Source organism: Macrosteles quadrilineatus, unplaced genomic scaffold (genome assembly GCF_028750875.1).
Source record: "Macrosteles quadrilineatus isolate MER2022 unplaced genomic scaffold, UCM_ALF_1.0 Scaffold_7__1_contigs__length_78375512, whole genome shotgun sequence".
Classification (NCBI taxonomy): Eukaryota; Metazoa; Arthropoda; class Insecta; order Hemiptera; family Cicadellidae; genus Macrosteles; species Macrosteles quadrilineatus.
Window position 1 is genome coordinate 60,702,624 of NW_026542600.1, and position 24,912 is coordinate 60,727,535.

Here is a 24,912-nt window from a genome sequence, read left to right on the forward strand (position 1 = left end):
CTCTTGACGAAACATAACAATTAACATAAATAAAATAAAAATCGGACGATTAATAACAAAATGGCAGCTAAAAATGATTGGGACAGTGGTCATAAAAAGTAATTTTGAACTGCCATTTTGTTATTAATGCTCCGATTTCTATTTTCTTTATGTTATTTTTTTTATTTTTCGTCAAGACCTGTAAAATGATACCAAACTCGACTATACTTGCTATTTGAAAGTTTTGAGCTACCCTCTACCCCCACTACCCCTAAGGGCAAAATTTTCAAAACTGACCATAATTATTGTAGCCCTTCATATCCAAACAAGTTGCAGCAAATCGATTTCAAATATCTCAAATAGTTAAAAATTTAAAGGAGCTGCAAGTTAATTTTCAGCCACCCTCATGGTTATTTGGAATTGAAACGTTTTAGAGCGCCATTTTGTTATTAGTGGGCCGATTTTGGTTTTTCTTTCTTCTTATGGTGTAAGTAAATCGTTACGTGCGTAAGTAGGATTGAGTATTGTTATTGATGCAATTAGTTAGGTAGGAACTATGGACCGATGGAGACCAATCTTTCAACAATTGACTAATATTGTCTCGGTTCTTGGTTAGCGCGAGTATGAAACTGAACTTAGTTTTGCTGGGTTTTATTTGTTGATCTGGTTCTAATAGTAATAATCTCTCATAAATAGGTGCTATTCTGTTATACAGGGTGAGTTTTAAATGAGTTCCCCCCCTACTTTTTTCTACATTTCTTAAGATATCAACTCCGGACCACATCAGATCATTGTAGAGTAGTAAGTACTTTATTTTGACTGGGTGATAATTTTTGGCCGCCATCTTGGATCCGCCATATTGGATACAAAGTTTTTTTTTAATGTAAAGGTAGGGTTGTGACCCATCGTTTTTAACTAGATTTTTATGCCGAATACGATGCTGCAATCTGTTTTTAAAAATCTTGACCCATTCTAAAGTTATGAGAATTTTTGTAACATTATTTTTAGCCCATTTTAACATTGTGCATTTAGAAACTAAGAACATAATCGCCAAATAGTGCTAGATAAAGATAAGTATACACCACATAATATACATAAATCTTTATCTAGCACAATTTTGCGATTATTTTCTTAGTTTCTAAATGCACAATGTTAAAATGGGCTAAAAATAATGTTATAAAAAGTTCTCATACCGTTAGAATGAATCAAGAGTTTTAAAAATGGATTGCAGCATCGTATTCAGCATAAAAATGTAGTTTAAAACGATGGATCACAACCCTACCTTTACATTTGAAAAAAAAACTTTGTATCCAATATGGCGGATCCAAGATGGCGCCAAAAAATTTACACCCAGTCAAAATGAAGTACTTACTACTCTACAATGATCTGACGTGGTTCGGAGTTCATATCTTAAGAAATGTATAAAAAAGTAGGGGGGGAACTCATTTAAAACTCACTCTGTATATTACTAGCAGAGTATCCGTACGGGGTTGGCGTATAAGTATAAAATGCTTATTGCATACCGCTTATCTGCGTGTTCAATGGGATAGGACACGGTTTGAGAAAATTTGGTTCTTTAAATTTCCTGTATGCTATAGTATAACACATCTAAACAATAGAAAAAAGTAAATTATCAAACATTCGCAAAATATCCTAAAGTATTTATTAAATTAAAAACATAAAGATAACTGTAAGCAATCCTACTTTGACGGTTCTCATTGTGTATCACAGCTTTTTGTTGCTGCTTAGTTTAAATTCTCTGCTGTCATAAATGCAAAAATTAATAGTGCTATACCCTGTTGGTAAACCTTGTAACTTTTTAATGTTATTAAATATCATTGAACCAACTTAATTAGTTGAACCAACTGAATAAATTCTTTAATTCCTTTTAAATATGAATACCCCAAAAAATAACATGGAATCTTTGAACACCCGTGGGCATAGCCCTATAGTATTTTCACAACTTTAATAATTTATGCCTATGTGCCTTCTCAAGACTATCAAGTACCTCCTGCAAAATGTCAGCTCAATCGGTCCAGTAGTTTTCACGCGATGGAACTTCAGAGTTACACACAAACATCCATACTTTCATTTCAACACGATTATGCGTTTGTAGTGATTATAACAGAAGTAGGAGTATTATATGCACAATGTTTGATGACACATTTTAAGATTTCAGATTACTTTTTCACAGCGTAAGTGATACGTACAGTTTGCTGCGTACTTAACTTTTATCCTTTTTTGAGTGAGTGTAAAAAAATTATAATTAGTAGAACGTATGTTATTTTATGCAAAATCCATTAATAACTTGGTTTAATAACTAAATTTGCTTGGAGATTTTATGGACAACGAATCACGTACTATACTCGCGGCGCAATGCCGTGTGTTGATTTCTTGGAAACACTGTTATTAACTCAGATTAAATCAGCTGATATTTGCGACATTGCTGGTATTACACCTCCAGCACTAAGGTTAGGTTAGGTTTCCCCATAACATTCACGAGTTCGGCATATCCTAACCACGAACCTTGCCTAATGCCTGTATTATCATACAAACGCTTTAGAAAGTACGACGTACCATTTATTCCATACATGACTGCTGATTAAAACACGATAACTTTATAGGATGGTGATTTGCATTGAGTTAAGGCACCTCTTGAGTTGAAACTGTACACATGGTTCTGCTTTAGTTAAGCTATGTTTTGAACTAATTATTTAAACTCAACTTTACATAACATGCCTGTGCCAAAAGGGGTAAATCAGTGCACTTCGTGTTCAATAATCTTATCTTTAATCTCACACAAACTTATCAATGATTAAACATTTTTCAGTAAAATGATCATCAATGAGACAGTAAAAAATCTCCTGTTAAATTACAAAAATCTAACTTAGTGACATTCACAGCTAAATGGGCTGAGCAATCAGAGAAACATTTTTGGGGGTAGTTTGTACCGGTATGCCCTCCAGGGCAACCTCATGCATTATGAAAAGCTAAGACCATCCATTGTATTGTATCTATAGTATATGCATCTACGGTCAACTAATAAATTAAATATTGATAGGATATTACTCCACCAGAAAAGAGCGTTAACTGTAATTTTAAATCTAAAAAGATTATCTGATTTATTTAAAAATGAGTTATTAAACATATTCACGGTATACAGTCTTTTTATTTTTTAACAATACCATTTGTATTATCTAAAATAAACTTGCTTAGTAATTCTGTTCACAACTATAAAACAAGATCCCATCTATTGGTTAAGGAGCACAAATTAGAACTTATTAAAATGAATATCACTCAAAAAGAGAACAAATTGCCCCCTCCCCAACAAATTGCCCCCCCCCCATCGAATTGCCCCCCCCCCCCACAAATGGCAATGAGAACCCTTTGCCACAAAACAATAAACTTTTTTTAATACAGCACCAAAAATAATACTAAAGGATTTTTATATTTAGAGAAAAAGTGGGATTGACAATCAAAGGTAGCAGGGTAAATATGACTTAATTATGAGGATATTTCAGTAAAAATCCAATCATTGAAATTCGCTTAGTCTGCAGGTTTGCTGAGGCGGGGTTATTGAACCTCTTGTATTGACTTGAGTTTAATTATGACGACTCTATGTGTGACATGTTTACTCATAATAAAATAATGGTAGTATTTCAATTGATTAAAATTGCAACTTTACTCCAAATCTGTTCAGAAAATTACTGCAACTACCGAAACAGGTGTACATACTATCATGTAGAGATCAAGTTGATGAATATTGTCCGAAACACACAAGATTCAAAGCCATTTCTCATTACAACGTGATCATGCAAAGCTCCTTCAATTTAATGCTAAAACTGTATTGTAAAGTCTGGTTGGTATTGGTCATGTTTAGAAACTAGTATAATTGTATAGACCAACTATTGTGTTTGTATTTTGTGCATTTCGAGAGTAAAAGTTAAAGTATGTTTCTCATATGACAATCGATAAATTCATGTTATATATTTACTGTATGGAGTGCATCCTGTGCATCAAAGACCTAGCCTCATCTAAGAACTTGAGGGCAAAACGCTGAACCACTGATAACGAAGTTGTGTGTGGTTGAACGTTATTAAGCACATCCGGGTATTTTTAGAGTTCGCGCACAAACAATAAGGACATTTACTGCGTTAATTTTTGCTGCAAATGTTTTGGTGTTGCTACAAAAGAATAAACTGGCTTACCCGCTAATAGTTCAAATTGTAAAATACTGATATATTTATTGAGTAAAACTTCAAAATTGAAATTGATATTAAGTATACAATTGTAGCAATTACAGTAATAGCTCATCGAACGGTCCAAGATCCCCGGACCCTCACTGACTTTGGGTTACCATTTTGTGCAACTGAGTAGCGAATACTGATCAGTGATCATGTTGTGTACATTCATTTAGCCTTTCCGAAATTCATTTTTAACAGATATCATTCAAAACTCCAAAGTGTTGAAATAATATCATCATGTCTGTAGCTTTTGATGGTGTTGAGACTATTTCGTCTATTTTTGATTCGTGTAGTTGTAGTTCACTAATAGCCAAAGCCAAGTTGCTGTGCCTGTATGAGTGGCAGGAATGCCAGCAATGTGCAAGCCACCGTTTCCACCACTATGCAATTTCCATTTCCAGTTCCGCGCAGTCTCCTCGTTGTGATGTAACCAATTATCGTAGGTTATGTGAGTAACGCCCGCGCCTGAGCGCTTGAGCTCGCGCCGACGCGGGTGAAAGTATAGGCAGGCGCAGATTGTTTCCAAGACCGGGTCAAGGCGTCTGGTCGGATCTGGAAAATTATACGGCTGAAATGGACAATTTATTTCCCCGGTATGTTTTACTGTCCGCTGACACTTTCTTTGGCGAGCAATACTGTGTGTCAAAGAGACTAGCACAGTAACAGTATATTTAGTTTTTCACGTCGTTGGTATTTCTTATGTTTTTCAGGGAACGGTCCATAACCTAGTCTGTTTCTACTGTCACCTTTTTGTTGAATAGCATTATTCATTCATAGTCCACTGAGAACGTGATCTGGGAGAATTCATCCCGATTGGAATCGAACCAGCTACCTCCAGGTTTGAAGGCGAGTGCTATAACCAATCGGCTACCCAGTCAATCTATTCAACTGTTTATACAATAAAATACATTTAGCGGTGATCTAATTTGACTCTTGTATATGATAAATAGAATAGTTTATGCTATGGTACGTATTTTTGTTTTTGGCATTTTCTTATTCGTCTTTGCCCTAAATGGTTTTCTATGAAATTTTCAACATTTCTTTCCATCAGTCCAGCCCCAGCCTTCTCTTCAGAAAATAAACGCATTGTTTTCATACGAAAGTCGCTTTCATGTCTCATAACTAATTTCTAATTCTTAACACGTTAAATATAACTATAATCGTCATGGTCAAATCGCACAGTACATTAGGCCTAGAGTGTGCACGGATTCAATTCAAGAGTGACTCTGCTTTTTCGTAAAATCAAGCCCAGAGATATGTGTTAACAAATCTCATAAGATTTCCTGTTTTCAGTTTTACTGAGTAAAACTAATATAAACATATCTTCCTTATATGTTTATTATCCTTATGATTCAGCTCAAGACTACGCTGGAGTGTATCGATGTCTTCTCTTTATTACGTAATCTTTTAAATCATTATACCATCTAATCTTTTACAATTCAAAAGTATAACGCAAAAATAGAGGAATTTATTTATAAATTAGAGGTTTTGTTCTAGAATTGATCCCAAAATTTATAATTTCCCATAAAAAAATACAGCACTAAAACAAACCAAACATTAAACTTACCGGACAAGAAAACCCAAAGTGATTTCCACATTTCAAAATATCATAAAACGTGTTCACGCAGTATCCTAAGTAAATAATATAACTTCTGTATGTTAAACAGTCTTGTGAAGTATATTAATGATTTGCTAACAAGGTGAACACATAGTAATATTTGATACATCCTAAGAGTTGTCCGTTTACACTCTCACACAGCCAGTTTTCCTTGGACATTAGACAATGAGAAATATTGCCAAAAATATAAGAAATTAGCTGTTTATTGTTGGACCGCACACAATCACCACATGCAAACATATCAAGACATCACATAGTGCATTTACTTTAAATGAAATTTAATTAATGCTATCTAAAACCAGTCTCTGTTAAACATACATTGATTTTAAAATAGAATACTAGATACGTGCCTTTTTAAAGTTAAATGTCGGTTGAGGATCAAACAATTGCCAGATGTTAATATGAAGTGACGAAAGAAGCGACAGAAGAGAATGTAGCAGCCGTTTCGTAACCCTTATCTCCTAACAGTCATGTGATTGTGTCATCAGTTTACTTGTGTTGCTTATGTTTAGGAAGAACCCGTAAAACGTATGACAGTAAAGGTGAACTTACGAATAAAACACACCCTTACTAAACCAAATAACTACCTTTCGCTATCACGGTTGTTATTCATTAACATCATATCGATTCTTGACATAACTTGACTTTGAAATGAGAACTTGTTCTCATCTAACAATCTTCAATAAAATACAAATTTAAAGCAATATAGACTTTATAGAATTGACTCAGTACATCGATTGTAATTGACATTCACAATGTAGTGGAGAATATTCTCTGTTATGGCAGCTGTTTTCAAGAAGAGTGAAGGGATTTGGATGAATTAAAAGACGGTTTATGACCAATTCCCAGTATGCACATGGTTTGACATGGCAGAGGTTATCTTTGCGAGTGACCTATCATATCGCAGCTAATGTTCTCGCCCAGCTCATTGAGGTCTTACCCGATCTAAACAGCGCATTCAGTATTCAATCGATAGCTTCGGACGTATTTCCTCTTGCAATTCCTCACAAAATGAGTGACACAGGTTCGGACGTCAACTTCTACGACTCTAGTGTGTCTGTACACTCCTATAGGGAGTCCAGTGATGACGATCTCCTGGCCTACGATGGCAAGTGTGTGGACTGCGAATGTGGCAGCGTGGAGATTCTGTTCAGAGAGAAACGGAAACTAGAACCTGCAGTGGTAAGTGGCTTTTTGCTGATTCGAGCAATTCGTATAGTAATAAGAAGAATTGAGGGTCGAATATATTTTTCTAGAAGAGCCGTATAACGCCTGAACGTTATAATGCTGTCTCTTGTATCCCCACAATGTGTGAAATCGCATAATTACCTTTCGTAGTATAATATGTTAATACGAAACCCTTCCTCAATGGTAAATTGCATGTTTTCCTCACGAGATTGGTGTTTCATGAATAAAGTTAACTGTACACCCAAACACTTTGGTCAGAGCCCTTCCTTTTGAACAATCGAATCAGACACAAGTATGGTCACAGAAAACATACTTAGTATGTTTTCTGTGGTATGGTGAAATTAGGTGTTTAAATTGCTATACTTAACTGTTTGCTCTTACATTTCTGCAATCACATATTCTGCATAAGCTAATGTGATCTGTTAAGGCATACATCTAGGTATGGTACTGAACCATTAGGCCTACTCCTAATTGTACCCGTTAAATTCACGATTTATTTTTTACAGTAGCCTATCGTAGGAATTAATTTTATGCAAACAAGATGAGCTATAGTTACTTCCTCGGTATTTTTAGAACTTCTTCATAAGATTCTAGATCCTATGTTTTTAGATGTTTCAAAAACATTGGCTCTCTCGAGCGATGTATATACACATACCTTTAACAGGTACGATTACAGAAAGGTTCTAAATTCCATGGCACGTGTCTAAAAGTATGTCAAGTGCTATTTTAAACTGAGTTATATTCCACTAAGTACTACATAGTAATCTATAAATAATAACAGAGGAATGCGGATGGAAACATTTAATTAAGGATACAATGAGCAACGGTATAAAAGGGAAAGGCTTCAAGTAGTGGCCTCGGTGCCTCGACGATGATGTAATGCCTCTAGTTGTATGTCAGAGTGGCACAGCTACAGATGCCAAGGCTAAACACCGAACACTGAACACCATGACCCGTGGTGCAACACAACACTCAACCTCATCTTTGTTGAGACAATCACAACACCAAGGTGTTACAGATGCCAAGGCTAAACACCGAACACTGAACAGCATGACCCGTGGCACAACACAACACTCAACCTCATCTCTGTTGAGACAATCACAACACCAAGGTGTTACAGATGCCAATTCTAAACACCGAACACTGAACAGCATGACCCGTGGCACAACACAACACTCAACCTCATCTTTGTTGAGACAATCACAACACCAAGGTGTTACAGATGCCAAGGCTAAACACCGAACACTGAACAGCATGACCCGTGGCACAACACAACACTCAACCTCATCTCTGTTGAGACAATCACAACACCAAGGTGTTACAGATGCCAATTCTAAACATCGAACACTGAACAGCATTACCCGTTTCGCAACACAACACAACACAACACTCAACCTCATCTCTGTTGAGAGCATCACAACACCAAGGTGTTACAGATGTATAAGGCTAAACATCGAACACTGAACAGCAACCCGTGGGACAACACAACACTCAACCTCATCTCTGTTGAGACAATCACAACACCAAGGTGTTACAGATGCCAATTCTAAACATCGAACACTGAACAGCATGACCCGTTTCGCAACACAACACAACACTCAACCTCATCTCTGTTGAGAGCATCACGACACCAAGGTGTTACAGTTGCCTAAGCTAAACACCGAACACTAAACAGCATGACTCGTGGCGCAACACAACACTCAACCTCATCTCTGTTGAGACAATCACAACGCCAAGGTGTTACAGATGCCAATTCTAAACATCGAACACTAAACAGCATGACCCGTTTCGCAACACAACACAACACTCAACCTCATCTCTGTTGAGACAATCACAACACCAAGGTGTTACAGATGGCAATTCTAAACATCGAACACTGAACAGCATGGCCCGTAGGACAACACAACACTCAACCTCATCTCTGTTGAGACAATCACAACACCAAGGTGTTACAGATGCCAATTCTAAACATCGAACACTGAACAGCATGACCCGTGGGACAACACAACACTCAACCTCATCTCTGTGGAGAGCATCTCAACACCAAGGTGTTACAGATGCCAATTCTAAACATCGAACACTGAACAGCATGACCTGTAGGACAACACAAAACTCAACCTCATCTCTGTTGAGATAATCACAACACCAAGGTGTTACAGATGCCAATTCTAAACATCGAACACTGAACAGCATGACCCGTGGGACAACACAACACTCAACCTCATCTCTGTGGAGAGCATCACAACACCAAGGTGTTACAGATGCCAATTCTAAACATCGAACACTGAACAGCATGACCCGTTTCGCAACACAACACAACACTCAACCTCATCTCTGTTGAGAGCATCACAACACCAAGGTGTTACAGATGCCAATTCTAAACATCGAACACTGAACAGCATGACCCGTGGTGCAACACAACACTCAACCTCATCTCTGTTGAGACAATCACAACACCAAGGTGTTACAGATGCCAATTCTAAACACCGAACACTGAACAGCATGACCCGTGGTGCAACACAACACTCAACCTCATCTCTGTTGAGACAATCACAACACCAAGGTGTTACAGATGCCAATTCTAAACATCGAACACTGAACAGCATGACCCGTGGGACAACACAACACTCAACCTCATCTCTGTGGAGAGCATCACAACACCAAGGTGTTACAGATGCCAATTCTAAACACCGAACACTGAACAGCATGACCCGTGTTGCAACACAACACTCAACCTCATCTCTGTTGAGAGCATCACAACACCAAGGTGTTACAGATGCCTAAGCTAAACACCGAACACTGAACAGCATGACTCGTGGTGCAACACACTCAACCTCATCTCTGTTGAGAGCATCACAACACCAAGGTGTTAAAGATGCCTAAGCTAAACACCGAACACTGAACAGCATGACTCGTGGTGCAACACACTCAACCTCATCTCTGTTGAGAGCATCACAACACTAAGGTGTTACAGATGCCAAGGCTAAACAACGAACACTGAACAGCATGACCCGTGGTGCAACACAACAATCAACCTCATCTCTGTTGAGAGCATCACAACACTAAGGTGTTACAGCATTTTATGCATTTTGAAATATTTAAAAAGCTAAAAAAACCCCTTCTCCAAAAGAAAACCTGCAGAATAACTATCTAGAGCGTGCATCTGCAAAAGTCGTGAATAAATTAGCCTCGACTAAATGCTTGATAAATCAGGATTACGAAGGCAGCATAATTTTGCTTCAATCAGCTGATCGAAGGACGTCGCGGTATAAGAGTTTAGAGTCTGTCTTATTGTTCAGACGCCCAGTTGTTGAGCCGTTCTGGTCTATGACAATGATGAACTTTCTTCTTTAGCATAATTATGGTAATATGCGAAGTCGGAATATGTTACTGAGAAATCACATGGAGAAACCCCCACGACTTGTTAGGGGATCTGTAGATCAGGGCCCTGTTTCATAAAACTACTAGTCTAGTATTTACTAGTCCATGGACTAGTAATACGAGTGTATTTTACAAGTCTACGTTTCAAAAACCTACTAGTGTAAAATACTAGTTACTAGTGTAGGGACTAGTATTACTAGTGGTTTTTACTAGTGTAGACAGCAATGTGTTTCATAAAGTTTTACTCTTGTAAATTACACTGGTAAATACTTGCCATTTTCTAACAACCTCTCTACACCCGTATTATTTGAAGTAGACTAGTATTTTTGGAAAGAAAGTTATTTCATTACTCACATCATTTAAAAAAATGAATTATTAATTAGGTTCTTTTTGCAAGTGCGAATTGGCTCACGTTTGCAATTTAAGATAAAAATATATCCATGAGTGCTAAAATGATAATTATTATTAGATATAAATTACAATCAATAAATGTGGCGTAGTACAAAAAGAGTGAAATTGAATTTTATAATGTATGTACAATCGCCCTATTAGAATTAATTATAATTATAAGTTATCAATTTCTGTGAAATTTTAGTCTAATTTTACTTGAGTTAAATTTCATGGTTATATCAACTATTTAGCTATCACAGAGAAAAGATTTTTAAGCTTTGAGAGAAATCAAATTAAAACAGCATACCGTATTGCATACAAAGATGTACAAAAATGTATCCAACATTGCAACATTAATCAGATTATTTTACACCCAAGGCTCTCGGTTTTATTTAAAGACATTTTAATAGAAAATAATAGTAAGACAATTTTAAAGAGGGGTTGCATTGTATTTTTTTAGGTGCTCATTATTTGTTTCCCTAAATAGCTAAAACCCTGTGATGTACTAACCATTTTGTATGCCTATATTTGATTTTTGGGCGTTGGACTGAACTGTTTATCATTAAAAAATTACTTTTAATCCATTTTGGTATTCTGAATTTGTTATTCAAAGTAATACAAAATTAAATGTTGATTAGAGCTGTTATTTAAATGTAAAACATGTAAAAGTTTAATTAATGTAACTAAAGTATAGTGAGTGGTGCGGATTTGAACCAGGGACCGACCACATGAGAAGCGAAAACTCTTCCTCTGAGCTACGCCCTGCAATAGCGCATATGCCATGTTTTACTATACTTGAAAACCTACTTCTCCATTGCTTGTAACGGCGTTGCAATTATTTGTTACATCAATAAACGTTTAGGCTTATTATTCATGGTTTGTAGACTCAAAATTAGAATATCACAGAATGGTTTTTAACCGAAATATTCTTATGCATTCGAATATTTGAAAACATAGGTTAGGGTACTTGAAAACGTTCCTAACAAAATGTCCTTATACGATTTAATTACATTCAAAATTTAAGCCTTCTTTTCTTTACTCATAGCAAGCTTAATTTTATATGTCAGAATAAAACAAAAACTATACAAATCACAGCGAATGCGGCAGACACAGACCAACTTCCACCCAACAGTTGAGCGCCGCAACTAGGCCTACAATCACCGTGTTGATTGCAGCGACGCGACGCCGCGCCGGCGCGTCGTCGGGCTCATTGATGAACATAAATAATAGCGGTTTGATAAATAATGTGTGATTGTTTTACTTATGTGTCTATATATTTATTCATTAAAAGAAAACACTGCGTTTCTACAACTATTTACTTTTTGTATCAAATGAAAACAAAATTAAAACCCTTTATAAAGGGTTTGAAAACCCGTGATTGAGGTTAGAAATTTGTTTTGAAAGTTTACCTTGTAAAGTTGGTCACGTGACTAGTAGTTTTGGTCACTTGACTAGTAAAATACACTAGTATTTACTAGCGGTATAAAAACGTTTATGAAACACAATTTAGTAGGACAGGTAAATACGGGACTAGTATTTACTAGACTAGTAATTACTAGACTAGTATCTTTATGAAACAGGGCCCTGTTGGTAAAACAATTGCGCAAGGGGAAACGCTGTGTCTTATCAGATGATTAATTGTTGCATTGTGTTAAAGTATTAGCTTCGCATCAAATATGTATGCTATATGGGAATATCATATTCCGCTAATCTGTGGAAGTATTGAGAAAGCTGTAAGATTGTGACAACAAGGTGTAAAAGGTACAAACTAACTAATGTAAAGTTCTTAAAAAGGGTCCAGCGTCTTACCTATTGCATTTAAATCGGGAATTGTAATACCAGCATATTGAGGTCGAACAAAGCTTCAAAAATCAACTACTCATGATGTAACTTGATTCAATCTTAAATTCATCAAATCTTCAAATCAGTTTCACTATATTTTGTTTCCCTGATTGCTGTAATATACACTCAAGAATCTTTCAAATAAATTCGAAGCTTTTGTGCCTTTTCCTTGACCAACATTTACAGTTTACACGCACCTACAGATACATTCGTGATTTCTATCATAAAGAATAGGCTACACATGAAGATAAGCATTGGAGATATTGCCGCACTTCCATAAAAAAGAAAGCGGGATGAGAAGGCGGTTCAGATGCACATGAAACGACCCGTAACATGTTTTATGAGCTGCATAAAACATAGAAAGGTTGAATGATCGAGCACTTTAGCCTGTTGAACATCCAGCAAAGAGGAGCTGCTTTCTACGAGACGCCTTGGACCAGATCTTTTACAAGTCATCCAGGAAAGTGGTAACTTGTAACGAGCTTCTTCGCGGCATTCTGAACAGCACAGTCGAGTAAATAGATCCATCCTAAAAAGTTTTAGGAATTACAGGCTCTTATTCAATATTCATGTTGTATGAAGTACAGAGATCTAAAATATACTCAGGCAGATGTATGAGCCGATTAAGATGACAATGAAGAAATCGACTGGTTTTTTTGTGGATTAATATTGTTGATCATTGTACATATTGCATTCACCAATGTTTGCAGCCTCCAAACTTCAACATTCTGATATTCAATTAGATAAATATTTGTGGGCGTCACTCACCTTACAACATACATTAATAAATTACAAAAATAAGTTATCTAACTCCAACTTTTCGATGTATCAGTTCGACACTCTGCTATTGTAGTATTGTAGGCGACAACACATTCGACATTAGTACTAATTAGAGTGTAGAGCGAGTGAAGAAGAAAGAAGAAGAAGAAAGAAAAAACATGCTTTATTTTTCACAAAATACATTGACAAGATTAAATAAAAGCATATATCAACAATGGTTATAAAACCGTCTGTTGTGGTTGACACAAAACAATATTCATTTAGTAAAAATAATAACAATTTCTAAAGAATAAAAATAAAAAGCTACTTGAAAAACACATCCAAATTTAACTACTCTGAGCATGAGGATGAGAGACAGACAATTTGTTACATACAACTAAATACAATTAATATGAAATACATTAAAACATAAAACAAGGAATTAACAGAAGTATGCTAGTAGAGCGAGTGTGATCGATATAAAATAGTTATTCCAATCTAGCATGTACGTATATTTTCTATCTTCACATATTGGATAGTTATAAAAATATTGATACATTATTATCTAGATGCAGTTGACCTACGTACGGCTTATAGTATCATAGTACAGAAACATCTATCTTTTTTTTCTATGAATACACAACGCTTATGCAGAGGCAACCCATGCCCATGTAGGCTTTTTCCCAACACAGGTTATGCTTATTTATCATATAAATATATTGCAATTACTCTATGTGTTTAATGTTGTATATGTGAGGATCTAACTTTTCTTTCTTTCATTCATTTAACAAATTGTTGCAATGCCAAAGGCGTATACCGTTCCCTCGCCATAAAACGTTAAACATAGGGACATTTAAAACACAACATCAATGGGTCTGCTTTATAATGCCCAAGTTTCATAACAGCCCACTATGAGACACCCTTAGAGCGTCATGGATGTGATGCAACTTTGCTAAATTTGCAACTGTGGACATTATAGAGAATCTAAGATTTACCTGATAGTCATTTTATGTATATTAATGTACAATATACAATAATGCGCAATATTAATATACGTGTATTCTTGAATATTATAAGATTTGGACTGGCCATTGCCATTCTCCTCAATTAATTTTTACTATTATTAGACCTAGGCATGATGTTAATCCTTTGTATAGTTTTAGACATTATGAGACAAGTTAGTAGTCAATTTCTGATAAATTACTTCCAAGCATTATAAGATTTACACGTCATAAAACGTCACTAAACTTCGCGAGAGTTATTATTACAATTATGAAAACCCCTACTGGCTACTGAATACATCAGCCTACACACTAGCCTAGCCCAATGCGTGAGTTATATAGGGCTTCCCAGATAGCGTGCGTTGGGTTATCACTAGGCACACACAACACAGCTCCGTTACTATATAATCAGTAGAAATGTCACTCCAACTTCTACTTCAATCGCACATAACGGGTAAACCAAGTCAAGTTATAAAAAATGTCAAGCTATAGTTTACGCTTCAGTTTGTTAAAGTTGCGTGGCATGTAGGATGAAACATAACATAGACTATGAATAATACTGTATTGGCTTTTTAAAAGGTTTCCTGAGAGGTCAGGATAATTGGAGAAAGGATTGTAAACAAATCAAACAGCTATTTCAGTTTTGTAACTGTTCATTTCGATATCTCAATTATGTACATTTTTATTGGGTCTGTTTTCTGTTAAAATTATTTGTAAAAAAACTGAGGCACGCTACGTTGTTAATTGTGTGGTAGTAACAAAGGTGACTTATTCTAGAGGTCTTGTAACATTCACCACAATGCATCCCGAAGTAAAGTAGGGTTATTAATCTTTTTTTATTCCCAATGTATTTTTCTTTTAGTTCAGCAGACTATCCCAATGCTTCTATTTGGCATAGGGGTAAGATGGAAGAAAACTATTTTCATGCTTTTTGTGATTCAATAAAAACTGCAAAAATCTAAATCAACATTTTAAGCCATCCTAAACAAAAAAGACTCTGCTATATCGTTAATCAATTAGCTGAATTATTTTCATTTCCTGAGCTATACCATGTATTTCAAATCATTGATTAAAGCATGAGATCAAAGAAAATCTAATACAAGTAAGCTGCAAAATAAATCATGTCTCATCAATGGACGAACTCTATACAAATATTCATTAATAAACATGGAACGCCTACTTTATGTTTTCATCGCGTAAATTTATTGCGAAGTCACGTAGGTTTTGCTCAGTCGGTGTTGGTCAACTAATGAATAATAAACAGTGTACAATTGATTCATACCTCTTGTAATAGTATATTACGTTAATGGTCCTGAAAATAGCAGTTTACCGGACGTGTGCGCGCGTTCCCGTGCGGGATTACCATACGAGTCTGGTAAACAGATTTTGGACGAGTACTATATGATATTTTACGACATAATACTATAAGCTAACTTAACCAAAATTTTTGTACAAATCCTTATACAGCGTATTCCCACTGACTAAAGAAATTACAATGTTCTTTGTTTTCAGTCATGACCTCTAAGAGAGGTTATGTTTTTGTTTATAGCCACTCGTTGCAAATATAATCAGCTGGTTGGTGTTCGATAAAAACTCATTACAGTACAACAGTACGTAATGAAACCCCATTTGATTAAGCTGGCGGCAAACAGCTGTTTTCTGGACTAAATCCTTGCGTGGGAAGTTCGTTGAAACAGTGTAGTGTAGCGTAAAATTATTTACAAAAGCTAATAGAACTGACACAGCTGAAAGTGGCCATGTTCAAACAATTAAGTTATTCTCGATTTTAAGGCTTATGCGGTATTTTCATATTGAATTATAGTTCATGTAATATTAGATTTTACTACAAGTCCCCTTTTATAAAGTTCCTTTTAATCGTATGGCTAATGTTAGAAAGCTATATAATTGGAATTTGGACTCGGTTTCAAAATATTGAAAATTGATCAAAATTCTTCATGCAGTAACGAAACATCCTTCATAAAGTAACGTATTTTTTTTAACGTAACCAAAACAATTCATTACCTTATAGTCTGAACAATGATCAAACAAATCCGTCGTTTAAAATGGATTGTTGGTAACGTAAATATTCCAAAATCTTGTTTTCAGACCACACCCCTTTATCATCACGATTCACGGTTACACATATGGATTGTTTAGTCTACAAACTTTACTGCTACATAAATCTAATATTAAATTTGATTTGTAATGTTAGCTCGACCAAATTAACTAAGTGTTGTTATTACGTGTTTTCTAAACAAGAAGTTTCGTTGTGGACATTTCATTTGTTGACTGTGAACCGCTGGCACAACACCAACGGCCCATTCTTGGCCTCAGACACGGGGGTCTTACCAACCTCCTAGCTTAAATTTACCACGAAAACATTACATATCAGCAGTTAATCGAACAAAAATCTTAGCAATTCCGATTGTATTAATTTATATAAGTGAGTTTTCAGTAGTTGTTACGCTTTTAAAAAGATTATTCATAATTTATGTTGGATAGGATCCTTGTTGTAGTAAAATCCTTTAGAATTTAGATTGGATTAAAATACAATAGTATCATAATACATATTAAACTGCACAATATAAAGAATCCACCCCGATAATTGTTGTCGAATTAATCATCAAATCCCAGATACTGCGCCTATACTGGCTGTACTATGTTGTCGGTTGAACAGAGAAGTCTCCTGCCAAAACTAAAAGTGTAGGTAAACGGGTGACCGTTAAGTCTTAGGACGACTTTATAACTTTTAAACGACAAACGATATCACAACCACATTTGGTATACCGTTACTGGAAATTGTAAGCTACTTTTCTGTGTACATGGTGGTCGGATATCACCTTTGGGGGACGGCCCGTCGGGGGTCAAAAGAAAATCTTTAATGACAGCCTATGTTGAGTTGTACATCATTTTAAAGGTCTACTTCAACTGAAAACAATGCCGCAAACCGCACTTCAAAAGGTTGATCCTGCGCAAAATGGCAGATGTTCAAAGATTTTCAAAATTAGCCAATTTCTTTAAATTAAAACACTTTTTTAAATCTTTAAACAACTGTCATTTTTTAACGGATGGTCCTTTTGAAGTACGGTTTGCACCATTCTTCTTTGCTTAAAATTCCCTTTAAAATTATCTCCATAACTTCACATTCGGTGATCCAAATAACTCTTCAGGGCGACGGCCCACTAGGAGTCGGAAGTAAATCTTGAATGGAAGCATAGGTTGATATGCACATCAAATTAAAGGTATTTATTAGTAGAATACAATGCCGCAAACCGTACTTCAAAAGGACCATCCGTTAAAAAATGACAGTTGTTTAAAGATTTAAAAAAGTGTTTTAATTTAAAGAAATTGGCTAATTTTGAAAATCTTTGAACATCTGCCATTTTGCGCAGGATCAACCTTTTGAAGTGCGGTTTGTGGCATTGTTTTCAGTTGAAGTAGACCTTTAAAATGATGTACAACTCAACATAGGCTGTCATTAAAGATTTTCTTCTGACCCCCGACGGGCCGTCCCCCAAAGGTGATATCCGACCACCATGTACACAGAAAAGTAGCTTACAATTTCCAGTAACGGTATACCAAATGTGGTTGTGATATCGTTTGTCGTTTAAAAGTTATAAAGTCGTCCTAAGACTTAACGGTCACCCTGTATATTTGCATACAATAAAAGCTAAGAAACTCCCATCACACTTCACTTGATACTTTACTGGTCAGCCACCTATCACCCCAGTTTTGAGGATTGTTGCAAGGACGTAGTGAAAGTTCCTCTACCGAAAGATTGAATGCCTTGAAGGACGAACATAAACAAATCTACAGCCACGGTAGTAAAACCCAAGGAGAGGGTTTTATGGTGGGAAGATGTTTCAACCTAAAAATCAAGTTTAACCTTGTTCGACAAAATGTTAAAGATTTTATGAAATAGTATTTAATATTTTGCTTAAGAACACAATGTAGTTCACTACATTATCATTCTAAATTTATAATTTGCGTAATTGATATTAATACGAATATATTTATTCAAAATGTTAAACACCAAACAAATTATGTCGTCTCTAGGAGGATTAAACATTAAATTATTATTTAATTTTCCTAGTGTCGTATCTAGTGGGTTTCATAATACAAATAAACTATTATTACTTATAATAGGTATATTGGTTGTTTATAGGTATGTGTTCAAAACGTTCGCAAATATCTTTGTTTTGGTGATATGCGTTTTAAATTTAACAGAAAACTAAATTTACGTGTTATTGTAGCATCAAACCGTAATACCTTTGAGCAGACTATCAAGCACGGTTCCCGGTATGTATTTCCTTTAGTCTTGAGCTGGTTTGGGTAAAAATCCAATCAGTGGCGGTCCCAGGATATAATTTCGGGGGAGGGGATGATCACCGGGGTATGGAATATCCCCCCAAAAAAGGGGGGTCCGGGGAAATGTGGAATTTAAAGCCTAAAAACGTATTTTTATACGTAATTTAGCTCTAAATTATGCTCAGGTAATAGTATTTATGTTATAATATAACAAAAGCTAATGAAATATAACAAATTTCGGGGGTGGGGGGTTATATCCCTCCCATCCCCCCTGGGACCGCCACTGAATCCAATGAAGGAATCGAAAATTCATCTAGTATGCTAGTTTGCTGTGACGGTGGTTTTTTTTTATAGTTTCGTTGGTTAATATCAAAAATACTTACATCTAATGAAACTTTTTTCGTATATTATTAACAGATTTCACGTTAGCTTATCTAAAACTGTTGGTGTGGCACACGCACACTACCACATCTAGAACTTGGTGATGTAAATTCAATCGTGTTTAGTAGGACATTTTACAACACAATAACAGTAGGCATGTAACAATTTCCTCGATACCATAAACTCACAATCTCCAACCACGTATTCAAACAAATGAGTCATTTCCGTTTGTACCTTTTGCATTCGGAGAACGTGACGATGCTTACAGCATGATTCCGCGTACAAGGCGGCGAACCTGTTGTAGCGGCTCTAGTGATATATACAGTCAATGACAGTATTCATCTGCTAGGTCAAGTGAGGTCAATTCAATATCAACCGCCAACCTAGCCAACTCCGACCCATCGAGTGGGTAGAACCAACTACCAGACTCATTTGTCCTTTCAGAAATACGAGGAAGACTTAAGTTGCAAAACCTGACATTTTATCGTATGAGGGTTTCCGTTATGTAGAATATAGAAGCATTGACTTTTGAATAATGTAGACAACCCAACCATATGGAACTTTGGAACAGCTTTAGCAAACAAGTTATAAAAAAGGACATGTTGTATGAAGTTAAATGAGCTACTCACAGAGTACAGAGATTGTTCTAGTTTAAAATTATATTATCTTCCTAGCTGAGTGTTGATGTTACTCAAAATGTGCGATAGTAAACAACAGGTTGCCGTTGCACTCTGGCTTGGTCAACAATTTGGCGAAATCGGAAGAAATCGGCAATTCTCGTATTACCGCACTCTTTAGGCTACGTTAATTTTCATTAAAAAACTTGCCCTATAAAAATATATTTTAAATTTATATGGAAAATGGTCTAGTCTTGTCCTAGGGTACACTTGACTCACTTGCACCTCTGAAGACCATAATTTCTGGAACAACCTGACATTTTCTAAATAGAGGTTCTGACAAGTCATTTTTCCTAGGACGCTAGGTGCGAGCTCGGAATTGTTTTTCACATTACGACCTAGGGGTTGCGGCATTATCCATTGGTGAATTGACGGGATTTGAACCCGGGATCCTAGAAGCCTAAGTCCCACGCTCTAACCACTAGCAGCTCGTTCCCCCAACAAGCTATTGCGTACTTGTCACCTGAGCAGAATATGGCAGAATATTAAACACCTGCAAAATACAATTGACGTCCCCGTGTGTGTTAGTCTAAAAATAATCAACCACACTGCTTGTATTTATACAAAGTCCAAGCTAGTCCATGTATATTTTGATTATTCATGTACATATAAGTTGTTTTTGGAATGATGACTAACTTGATACTATACTACAAAACCAATACAAATATTGTTTTGGCCAACTACGATTAGTTGAAAACAATTGACCTATTACTACATAGTGAGCTTCTCGAGTGAGTAATAAAAGGTTCTATAACCACCAATGAACAGAAAATATTCAACTATAACAAAGGTATAGCGAAATTCCAAACAATCGTAAACTATAAACGCTTCTTCGACTTGTCTGCTTACTCGGGGTAATAGTATTTAGTTTAAAATGTATTCAACCGATTTAGTTTTGTTTCGAATCACAACTGAAATTACATTATAAAAATCTCAGATTTTCTTGAATATTGTAGGCTATATTAGAGCTGAGCAATGCTAAATAAAACTTCTTGATTAGCATTTAACGCTATCACATGAATTTAACTTAACATACATTTCCAACACTTTCCAATATCGTCATATTTACTGTAACAACTCCCTAAACGATAAATAGGAATTAGAGATGTTGATTTCAACATTAAGCCCAATCATAGACAAAAATAATTAAATATAGACCGTCAGCTGTGCTGCGGTTATCATAGTTTCTGGCGCACACCACTGGGAGCACCATGTAGTTATGGCGTACGCGCTACGAAAACTACATGGCCCTCCCAGCGGTGTGCGCCAGAACCTATGGTAGCCATGATAACCACAGCACGGCTGACAGTCTATATTTAATTCCTTTTGTCTATGGCCCAATTGAAGACGTTGATGTAGAAATACAATTGTTCAGAAGAGCCTTTCTAGTTCCTACAAACAATATATCCATAGATCATTGTCTTAGAGAAGGTGGGATTTAGTATCAGCTTATTAAATGATTCTATTTGGTATCACATGTTATTAGGTCGTTTGTTTGTATTATACATATGGCCGGGATACATTTATATAGAGTCATATTTCTCGGCACCGACACCGAAGTCTGCGATTGGGCCTATGTGATTCGTTGAAATCGTCATCATTTTCAAATCTTTCATACAAATGTTTATATTATAAAGTGTAAATAACAAGTTTCGGAAGATGATTTTTTGTATACAAATATAAAGAAATACCCCCGCCGCAGCAAACCTGCCGACTAAGCGAATTTCCATTTGTCTGAATTGATTTTAAGTTTAATATATTTTAATAACATTAGGTTTAACGAGTACCTAGGTTTGCTGCTACAAGGAAACTAATAAAGTGTGTTTTTGAGTAAAATATTGATAGCTTAGTACAAAATAAATAAATTTGCCAAGTTTGATCAAAATGTATCCATAAACAAGCAAACTACAACATTTGACAATATTCTTCATAAGAATAACATGGGAATTTTAAATTTACAATTTTTTTAATTTTTTTCGTCACTAATAATCGAACAAAAATACTTTTATATACTAAATTATTTGTTTTTTTAAGCTCTTTAGAAAGGTCTAAAGAGAAATCGGGAAATTTTGTGTTTTGAGGGTCAAAAGTGAGAAAAACCAATTTTTACCCCATAAAACCCCCCGTAAAGCCACGTTCCCATGGTCCGATCGTGCTGATTCGCGAACTCATTCAAGTTTATCCCACTTTACACCTTTAAACCAAATTTCATCAAAATCGGACAAAAATTACTCAAGTTATCGCGTTCACGGACGTATATATATATAAGTCTATATATATATATATATATATATATACATATATAAAAATTTGAACGAATGGTGTTTTTGGCCTCTGGGGACATCAAAATGAAAAAGTAAATCGGTCCCGGGACTAGGTCTTACCGTGCCACCTACGGTAATAGCTACTTCCCTATAGGGAAATTCGCTAAAACCTACAACTTACTATTACAGCATAGATACTTAACTGGTCTTGTTGTTGTAAATGTTTTAGTATTGGCCACCCTAAGTATTTTGTACTTAATTAGTATGTTACAATAAAAAAATTAAGATGTCCGTTGGCATAAATAAATAAAAACAAATAAAAGCCAGTGTATATAATTCGTAGTAGGTAGTAATCTGAGCGCAATCAATTCGACATTGACGGTCAAAGAAACGGCAGAAACGAGTATTAAAGTACGATCAAGATCACGAAATAACAAATGTGCTTGATTCCTGATGGACAATGAAACTCCTATAATTCCCGGATATTCCTCACGCGGCTCAAGTCAGCTGACTCGTACGTAACGCGTCACGCAGCGTGTGTCACTCACGAAGACGTGACCAGATGACACGCGGATGGCCTTAGTGTGACACCTTCCACCTACACCTACCAACCTACTGCTGCTTCAACGGGAGCACTCGAACCGAGCTCCAAAATGGAGGTCGACACATAAACCGATCACATGGGAGAGAGATCGAGATGGACGCCCCTCAACTACGCACATCTACCCTTCCGAGAAATCTCATGGTTGATTAAACAAAGGGTGACAAATTAATGAATAAAATCCAACTTATTATCACACATTTAGATAATGGGGTGACCCTATTGAGGATTAAGACATGGTGCTCGGTTCGTATGCACCCGCTTCAACAATCACGGCGTTTGTAGATGTGTTCTCTGTTTACGCCAGTGAAGTTTTGTCAAGAGATAACAAACTTAATCGTTTTAAGGGAAAACTTACTAGACCCAAACGTATAATGATATGGTGAGGGCATTGTTACGGATGTATCGGGAATCGAACTAGTCACTTTTCGCTGGAGTCCGAAGGTTAGGACGACCAGGCCAGGATCTATTGGTAAAAGGCGACTCGTACAATATTTTGGAGGTGCTGGACAAATAGTCCCCTAGCTAATCTGTTTTAGTTCTTGGGCCAACAATTTAAATATACGTAAACGTGAGGATACCGGTACCAATGTGCAGGAACAGCGTCGATGGCGTATTTAAATTGCAGCATGAACTTCGATTTAAAATCACAACACTATTAAGGAATGTCCTTTGTATATAGAGTCGGGGTCAAACCTAACGTAAAACCTATCCTAACATATAATATCCAATCCTAACCTAACTACATAATTATCTTTGTAACGCTCCTTTATATCCTGAGATTGATAATTCTGAATCGGAGCAAACGCCGGGCAGTCAGTCTTACCCGAACCCTCTAACTGCTGGGACCGACCACTGATCATCCTCGACAAATGTAAGGTCAACCTGAACGTCAACTCCCGGGATGATCCAACACGATAATAAGTAGGCCTATTGATCTTGAAACACATATAAAACGGAACAAGAATGTTGAGTTCGGTCCCCTTGATAGTGGGCGTTCATTGTTGAATTATTTAAAAGAGATTCACCTTACATGACGATTTAAAATTATATTGCATATTGTCAGTAAAAATTTAAAAACATATAAAGTCTCTTTATTTTATAAATAGAACGTATAACAGGACCAGATGATGTGTTTCAATGAGAGCTTTAGACCGACCACCTTTACATAGATTCTCGTTTGAATATTGTGTAACTTGGGGAATATGCAAATAACACTGCAATAAAACCAAGGAAACTTCTAGAACTTGTTTTCTTGAAAAATTCAAGTGCAAATGAGTAGAGCCGGTGTGCAGCCCACACGAAGGTTCTGTGAGATTTGTGCAGATGCTGAATGTCTTTGCGTCCTTTTGCATTAAGACTTAGATATTTTATAAATACTTGTGAATTTATTATTCCAATTGTTTTAAAGTAAACAAAATAATTGTGTTGAAGTATTGGTATACTTAACTTTCGCAACGGAGCATGCCCTAACATTCTTTTAGCTGTTTTAAAGTTACAGTACAGTCGAAATCCACTAATATACCCAATATTTAGTGTTACTTATTTTCTACAACATCGGCGTATAACAAAAAATAATAAATTACCTTGGTTATACAAATTACCCTTATTAACTTGTTTTGGCTGTGTTGTGGTAAACAAACAGTAACATTAGAGTTACGTAAGTAAATCAAATATAAACAATTTAAAGTTGTTATCGTCGCTGTGGAGACCAACAAATACAATTTGTTTATCCCCACGTTGAAACTTTGAAATACCAAGTTGTCCTTAATTCGTAGCAATTCTTTTGCCAAACTTAAGCATATTATTGCAGTGAATTAAAATATAGAAATCTGTTTATCTTCATGTGTATGTTGCTGCGTTTCTGATACGTATACGTATCAGGTTTTTTGTAATGGTGCGGTCCAAACCCCAGTGTTGTTAGTAACATAACCTCTTGTCTGAGCACATCATTGATGACCATCATTGACATGACAAAAGACACTTGTGTTCAGAATCGACTCCGCTAGGGATTGAACCAGCAACCTTCAGATATGAGGCGAGCACTATATCCCATTGCTACCCTTACAATGTTTACAACACTGTTGATAGTAGAACGATGAGTATCTTCCAGCAACTTTTAAAAACTCGGTGCTCAATGTGATGTTAGGCCTTGTAGAGCTAGAGATGATGTGATATACACTGTAGAGCGGGAAGTGGCCTCAAGGCCTTCATGATGGCCTCGTGCTCCATACAGGCTACAGGCTCCTCACTCTAACACGTGTCTCCAGATATGTTTA

At 36.1% G+C, this 24,912-nt stretch overlaps 1 protein-coding gene across 11 annotated transcripts in view; it reads left to right on the top strand.

Annotated features, from left to right (window-relative positions):
- Positions 1-24,912, top strand: part of LOC128997732 (tropomodulin-like) — a 145,397-nt gene that overhangs the window by 75,069 nt on the left and 45,416 nt on the right. For 3 of the 11 annotated variants that reach the window (XR_008491130.1, XR_008491131.1, XM_054423380.1), the window contains exon 1: positions 6,817-7,023. The exons of 3 other annotated variants lie outside the window; for them this stretch is intronic. Coding sequence is in view for 5 of the 8 variants with exons in the window: in XM_054423380.1 (XP_054279355.1) it covers positions 6,853-7,023 (171 nt within the window). In the remaining 3 variants the exon portion in view is untranslated. Of the gene's footprint in view, positions 1-6,815; positions 7,024-24,912 lie in introns of those variants that run through there. 5 more of the 11 variants (XR_008491129.1, XM_054423378.1, XM_054423382.1 and 2 more) reach the window with 4 other exon arrangements.